We start from the raw sequence: 7,283 nt of genomic DNA, 5'->3' as shown, positions 1-7,283 counted from the left end.
GAATACAAAGGTTAAGTTTAGATTCCAAATAATTTACCTAATGATTAGACGTCCTTTTTATAAGGATAATAAGTTATGGCACCTAAAAGGACCCGAGAAAATCCTATATCTGATGATGAGGACGTAGCTCTAAAAAGAACTAGAGTGTCGCACGACGACGAAGCCGGGCCTACTACTAGGCACGACGACGAAGCCGGCCTAGTAGTAGGCCTACAAAGGAGAGTCTTCAGGCGCCAGCGTAGCAACAGATGGACGATCAATCCCAGGTGGGTTTCGCATTATTCAATTAAGTTTTTAAATAGTTTAAGTACTTTTATAAGTTAGCATTGCATACGTAAGGAGTGAGAAAGAATCAAGAAAGGAATAATTGACCAAAAACGGAAGGTAAATTCTAACGTGCATTGTTTATAATATAGGAAAGAATTGTTTGGGTTAAAACTGGTTGAATTAGGAAAGATATAATTGATCATTCTTAAGACAGCTTGTCTCAAGACACCTCCGACTCCTTAGTATATTTTGATGAAATAATGATTGGATTTCTAGCCACGGATAAGTCGATTACCCCCATGAACGATGAGTTTCTACTCCGTGTCATGTCTTAATGTTTCTACATAAGTTAGAATACCGTTTTTATCCTAGGGGAGCCGCCTGGTTGTATGGGCACCCGGAACCTTGGGTGGGGGTTTATCCACTCCGGATTGTGAATAAGGAATGGGTGCCGTTTTTTCATCCTTAGGTGGTCTTGAAACAAGAAAAGTACTGGTCACGGTTATTATGGACAATGTTTTGATTGACAGTACCCTGTTTTAAGTTTAAAGATGTCTGTTTGCTAAAAGAATGTTTTCAATACTGTTTTCAAAGGCTATTTTAATAAAATCCTGTTATGAAGGATAAAAGGAATCATTATTTTAATTGTAATAAGAACGTGATAGTAATTAAATAACAAAAGAATCATGTGTGAGTGCGGGGTGGCAAGTGGGGATTGACTAAGGTTGTCAATCATGGACAGGTGGACCTGATTAGTCAGGTAACTATCCATCCCTGCGCACTAAAACGTTTAGAAAACTTCTTCACTTGGAAGAGGAGTCCACCAATGGCTGTGCCCTCACATCTTTTTTTCCCAAAAAGCGTTGGGTGAGGATACCTTAGCCCAATTGTGGCAGTTATAGGGCCGAATTGGTTTTTTGGACTTTTAATACGTTGTCCCGTTTTTGCTGTGAGACAGGACTAGGTTTTCTTCTAAGGCTATAGACCCAAGCCATTGTCAATGGTAAAGGTCTATTCCTTGGATTTTTCTTATTTAGAAACTCTGATTTTTATCAGACCTGGAGACCTGTCAAGGATCCCATCCCGATCTTGGTGTTGACGGGTTGGGGACCTCACACTTATGTACATTATGCAAAATTTGGACTCACAAAGGGGCCCTTTAAAGAGTTTGACTTTACCTCTCTCTACCAAAACGGACGCATGGATAAATTTTTGCAAACAAACACCAAAGTTGGCGGAGATCTGTTGGGTGGTAGGTAGCTGCATGAAGCAAAAATTATAGGTGGGATTACACACACACCACGATAAGCATGAACCTGCGCGGAGAGAGAGAGAGAGAGAGACCTATTAGGAGAGCCGGCTGGTGGATAGAACCAAATGTATACAGTTTTCAAGGTTGGCATCACAGACGGGCAAGTTTCAGGAGTCCGTGGCTATTGGTGCTTCATCCATTTCTCGAAAGCCTCTCTCTCTCTCTCATACACACACACACACATTAAATCTCATATGGCAATGGAGCCATGAGCGCAGAAGCTCTCTCTCTCTCTCTCTCTCTCTCTCTCTCTCTCTCTCATATGTAGATCCCAAGGCCCACAGTACCTCACTGAGAAGATAGCACCCAATCAGGTCAAAAATGGAGTATAGGGAGGATGCAGGACGTCCTTGCCACCCATGGAGACCGTCGTCGCTAGGAGAAGTGTCAAGCTCTATCCATAGGGAGAGAGATAGAGAGAGAGTGGGAGCAGGTCTGATGATGTTGGACCAAGATGTTGAATAGTAGGCGAATGGTGCAAACGTGAGGACTCGAACGGAGCAGGTTGAAGCTTGAAGCCTTCAGGTGTGCACGGGACGAAACGACAGGGTAGGAGCGACGCCATGTTAAGGTGAAGAAGTGTGCACAACTCACAATAGGGCAAGAGCGGGTAACATTAAAGCTGAATGAAACTCGGGTTTCTAGATAGACTCATTTGTAGCCGTTGTAAACTCGCTATACGAAGCTGGGGGAGAACTCGGAACTTGCACACGCCAAAGGGGGGGGAGGAGATGTTGGCCGGAGCAAGGATTTGCTAACACGTGGCAACCTGAATCTCTCCCCCCATTATAGATAGTATAGATATAGATTTTTTTATTTTCTATCAGCTAGTACCCCCTGCACTCATTTACGTGCACAAATAACAACAAACCATAAACCAGCCCGATTTAAGCTCACAGAAGCGACCAAGTCTCAAGATAAACGTGTGAAGCCCTTGACATAAAATGCGGGACAAATTTCGGCTTGTTAACCAACCTCTTAGTTTTTATCATCGAGTTCTGGTCATATCCTGTTGATGGCTGCAGGAACGTCTGGCCAATTGGCACAGCAGAGAAAGTCATCTACCCTATCTATCACCCACACTTTCCTTATTGTGTGAAAAAGTTTTCTGGAAATTGGAATCTGCGAGGTAAGCATTGAATTTCTTTTTGTTTTTTTGACTCCATGTTAGAAAACTTGCTTTGGGATAACAAGGCCATCATTTGCAAAGGCCTCAGCGTTACTGACAGAAATTCCATCAGATCAGCAAATTAACTCTAACTCCGTGACTGGAGTTTAGGGTAAGTTAAAGAGGTTCCATGTGTCGATCTTATAGAAATAGGGACTCTCGATGCACTGTTTAACATTTCAGTAAAGCCTGCTAAGTTAATGCTTTCTAAGCTTTTGTTCAAGATGGTGGCAGATGTAGCCCAAACCATGAACCCATGTTGAGTCAAAACACCGTGATTTGTCCTGAACACTCTACTGTAAGACGCCTTCGCATGATTGATGAGGCTCTTATTACTGGTTTTGTTGTTTGCTCTTGTGAGACACTGCTGCTCTTTACACTAGCTACTTGTCTACTTGAGGGGTGTAACTCTCTCACACCATCATTCGCATTCATATCTGTTACCTTGACATTGTTGCTTATCCCTGGAAATGCAAGTCTTTGGATGAACTTAGATTCTGACATGTGTGCACGAAGCTTGGTGTCAGACCCTACATGTGTAACTATATGAGGTAGCTTTTGATCAAGAAGCGATCCTTGTCCATTGGCTAGGTTAGAATCCAATGGAGAGACCTTGGCTCCTCTCCTGCACCCCAATCCCATCGATTGCCGATGTTTTGGCTTTGTAGTCTTCTTGCTTTGTCTTGTGATGAAACAGCCTACATGACAACCTTCAGATCTCCCTTTTAAACGGCTACTTGCAGTCGCAGTCATGAATCTGGGCCTGCCAACCACCAAGCCAGCTGCATATAGCTGCTCTTTCTTATCGGAATTTTGCACAGGATTTGTGGCTGCTGGTAAGACCAGATGATCCCTTGTGCAATCAACCATACCATGCTTACCATCACCCAAAAGCATCTGCTTCTTCTTTCTGCACAAAAACTCTAACTCTTGTATGTTTCCTCTTAGATACTCACAATTGCTCTCACGCTCCTCCAACTGCTTCCTTAATTCATCCATCAACCTTGCTCGTTCTTCTTTCTCACTCTACATGCAGACAGGACAAAAGGGTCATCTTTTAAATGCCCAATAAAGCATCCACACTTTTCTCTTCTCTCACTAAATATAATATATAGGCAATGCCCACCACACAACTGATTCAAGCACTCTTACCAGAGATAGTTCTTTCCCCAAATGTATGCCTCTTGCGCGTGTGGCAAAGCTCAACGTACACATGGTTTCTGCAACATCTTCTTCCCTTGGACTCACGTGAACGAGCATGACAGTCTTGGCATCCTCACCTGATCACATAGGCAGGGTCTCGATTACAAAATCACCAGGATATCAATGCTAATTAAATGAAATGGAGGCATAATTGAGACTCAGAAGCATGCAAGGGGCCGGGGGCCGGGGGAGCAAGGCAGTTGATCAGGATTAAGAATGCCCTCCACTAGGCTAGGGAGGAAAGAAATGCTTTTCTTTATGAGACCATACCAACCTAAAGAGTCCCTGAGAATCTGTGTTAGCTTGCTGTTTCTGCAAAAAGCATTAAAAAAGATAACTCAACTTGAAATCACCATAATTCTTATACAGGGAATATATTCCCAGAAGAAGTAGCACACCTGTAAGGTATGTGGGATTGCCTCTTTTGCAAAGCACTAATCACGTCACCTAAAGCCGAAAGAGAGAGGTTTATAGCTTTTCCCTCCTCCAGAATCTGGCCCTTCGCATCCGTCTTGAGCAGTCTCTCACTGCCTCCAAGATCAATAAGCCATAATTTACTCAAGACTGGATACTCACATGAGTGTTCATAAGATGCCATTGTTATTCTGATGAGGCTGGCAAAACCATCAGCAAGACTTAGTAATGGTCGAATTGTAAAGACAGCAGGGTAAAATCTTTTGCCTTCTGAACAAGGTTTCATTCATACCAATGAGATCTACTGGACACTTGATTGGAATTTGTTCTTGCTGTCGCTCTTGCCCGACTTCCAATGACATACAGTTGGCTAGCTTCATTTACATCTTTGACAATATACTCTGTCAGGTTTTCAACTTCCACCGCACCCGTTGGATCCATTTGAATAGAGAGACTGTTGTTTACCCACATGATTTTTCCAAAGAGCGAAACATAACCAATCGTTGCTGTGACAAACTACAGCTAATCAGACTCGAAAATATATCACATACCACTTAGGTGAGGAATCTGAGATGCGCCGAGGAGCTGGCACAAGCAAATCTCTCAATGATCCCATGTAGAGCTCTAGCATGCTAAAAGTAAAGTCGTAGTGCTTATTGCTGTCAAGAGAGGACTGATGAAACAAAAGGTCCAAGGTCCTTGGCACTATTCCAGGAGAGTCTTTCGAGCCTTCCTGCAACAAGTGTACATATATTAAACAGAAGGCACGAAGCAAAGCTTCAACTCTAATGTTAATAGTGTGTTGGTGGAATCCCCAACGTCAAGACATATTGAGCCGGCATCTCTAATATGATACGATTGTCAAGCTAGTCATGATCAACAGGCTTACCATTGTGAATGTCTTGCCAGCTCCAGTTTGCCCATATGCAAAGACGCATACATTATGACCATCAAGGGCTGACCTTACCAGAGGACCGATTTCGGCAAACACATCCTCTGTTGCACATGTAAACCTTTTTAACATGATTCAATGTGCATGAAAGATAAAAGGATATAGAATGAACGTGTTGCAATATGGCACCTTGAGATGATGCAGGGAGGAAAACTTTGTCTAGTTGGAAAGCCTTCTTCTTTCCTGCTGCCGAGATAAGGAGTTGATTAAGAGCAGGTGTGACAGCAGGAACTGCTGGAGAAGGTTGCCTGTCATCAAGAAAAGGCTTCACACGGCAAAACACTCGCACATTGCCTGCTAAGAGATAGTCAGATATTAGAATTGATACACTCTTTACAAGAGTTACGTAAAAAAGTCATTATTTGGCATTTGTTCCGAGTCCCGACTTCCCAGATGTCATCAATACTTGGAAGACAGGCAAGTTGAGGCAACCATGATGAGATTGATTCGACCAATTTTGGAACGGCAAGCCCCAGGCCCCCAGCGGCCCCTTGTTCCTTGTCTGCACCTAGGTGCATGGAGTTGGATTGGCTACCTAATAAAGTCACCACATTACCTTTTAGGTCGAGGAATTTGTTATGCAAGTGTCTCCTCGAGGACTCTTCTTCCTTCAACACTGCTCTCAGCTTGGCAAGCTCACCTGCGTATTGCAACAGCACTGCCTTTAGCAACGCAACTCTCTCTCTCTCTCTCTCTCTCTCTCTCTCTCTCTCTCTCTCTCTCTCTCTCTCTCTCTCTCTATTTATTCCCGCTGAAAAAAGGAAAAACCCAACCTTCAAGTTTATATAGGTCTTCTTCAACATTTTCCCTGCTCTGCTCTTGAATATGATCAAGAGGGACACTACTTGATGGGGAATCGGGCACCTCACAATCCCCAGAAATGTCCTCAATGATGAAACGCACCGACTCTGCCCAGCGGAAAGTGAGATCCTGCTTTGATCCTAGCAAAGATTGTATAGATGTCCGCAAATTCTGCAAAGATTTGCGAAGCTGGTGCGGCTCATCCAGCCGGGGCTCCTCCTTAGGAATCAGCATTGGATTTCAATGCAAACACCTTCCCGTTTGCAAGCTATAAACGAGTGTGGAAAAAATGTAGCTAATTAGCTTATACAGATTGAGCGCTTCAAGATGCTAGGTTTGCATATATTTTTCGCACGGTCTTGAGAAGTAGACTTAAATGCCTAGGAATTTTAGAGATCAGCAGACCGGGTGTGACTTCGAGATGCACACGCAGCAGCATTCACCGGCTTAAAACGGATGCATGTCATGCATGACACTAGGCCCCATATATCCCCAGCTTACACTCCAAATGCACAGCAGATTGTTGTAGTCTCAGCAAATGCTCCTCTCAGCTTCTGCGTAAGGAAATCAGGTCCGGTCAGGAAAGGAAATGATGTTACACAGATATCTCCTGTGAAATTAGAGCAGCAGACGAGAACTCTGGAGAACCTCAAATACACGTTGCGAGAGGTCGAAGTTACGCTTGCACGAGTGCACGCCACAGACGAGTTTGCCAGATGCACATTGTAATGAAGGGTCGAGCAAAACGAGAAGGGATTCTCTTAAGTCAACAGAGAGGGCGGGGAAGGTGCTCTTCTTCCTTCTTGAAGGCGGAACCAACTCGCACGTCCTGGCTCTCTCTCGCTCTCTCTCTCATTATTCAATCATACACACACACACACGCGAGGGACCAGGGTGTGCACTGTGATCGGAAGAGTCGCTGAAGTTAAATGCCGCTCTGCTACTCCTGAGTCCTAGCTATCTACTGAATACACTGATGATTCATTCCCATCTCCAAGTTGACTCCAACAACTTACCTAGATTATGCAATCCTCAGCCACTATATGGCACGGGCACGTTCAAATGGGATCAAGGGTGGAGGTGAGAATGGTGAGCACACACAGAGTGCAAGCCTTACGATCGGATGACCCAAATTTACAAATTAGCACGATCCGAATTTACAAGAT

General features: G+C 43.9%; 1 protein-coding gene across 3 annotated transcripts; it reads right to left on the bottom strand.

The window, feature by feature from the left end:
* Positions 1 to 2,692: 2,692 nt before the first annotated feature.
* Positions 2,693 to 7,067, bottom strand: LOC147430361 (kinesin-like protein KIN-14U). 3 transcript variants are annotated; one of them, XM_086495677.1, is made up of 11 exons: positions 6,523 to 7,067; positions 6,090 to 6,385; positions 5,873 to 5,956; positions 5,446 to 5,610; positions 5,254 to 5,360; positions 4,916 to 5,097; positions 4,657 to 4,818; positions 4,349 to 4,564; positions 4,225 to 4,262; positions 3,900 to 4,027; positions 2,693 to 3,773 (listed from the first exon to the last, which is right to left on the bottom strand). In XM_086495677.1, exons 2-11 carry the CDS (start codon positions 6,349 to 6,351, stop codon positions 3,012 to 3,014), a joined length of 2,106 nt encoding a protein of 701 aa, XP_086351803.1. In that variant the 5' UTR covers positions 6,352 to 6,385; positions 6,523 to 7,067; the 3' UTR covers positions 2,693 to 3,011. The 3 variants fall into 3 exon arrangements, with proteins under 3 accessions (XP_086351803.1, XP_086351802.1, XP_086351801.1); XM_086495676.1 differs by having other exon boundaries at positions 6,090 to 6,671; positions 6,766 to 7,067; XM_086495675.1 differs by having other exon boundaries at positions 6,090 to 7,067.
* Between the last annotated feature and the right edge of the window lie 216 nt (positions 7,068 to 7,283).

Source organism: Adiantum capillus-veneris, chromosome 22, assembly GCF_014529385.1.
Source record: "Adiantum capillus-veneris isolate H3 chromosome 22, ASM1452938v2, whole genome shotgun sequence".
In the NCBI taxonomy this organism is placed as follows: domain Eukaryota; kingdom Viridiplantae; phylum Streptophyta; class Polypodiopsida; order Polypodiales; family Pteridaceae; genus Adiantum; species Adiantum capillus-veneris.
This window is presented reverse-complemented; position numbering and strand designations above follow the sequence as displayed.

Bases quoted from the DNA above. Each gene is read 5' to 3' on its own strand.
- LOC147430361 (XM_086495675.1), bottom strand. From the start codon at position 6,351: ATGCTGATTCCTAAGGAGGAGCCCCGGCTGGATGAGCCGCACCAGCTT. The intron at 5,611-5,872 runs GTAATGTGGTGA...ATCTCTTAGCAG, and splicing joins CAAATTCCTCGACCTAAAAG to GCAATGTGCGAGTGTTTTGC. The intron at 4,263-4,348 runs GTGTGCTACTTC...TGCTTTTTGCAG, and splicing joins CAATCCCACATACCTTACAG to AAACAGCAAGCTAACACAGA.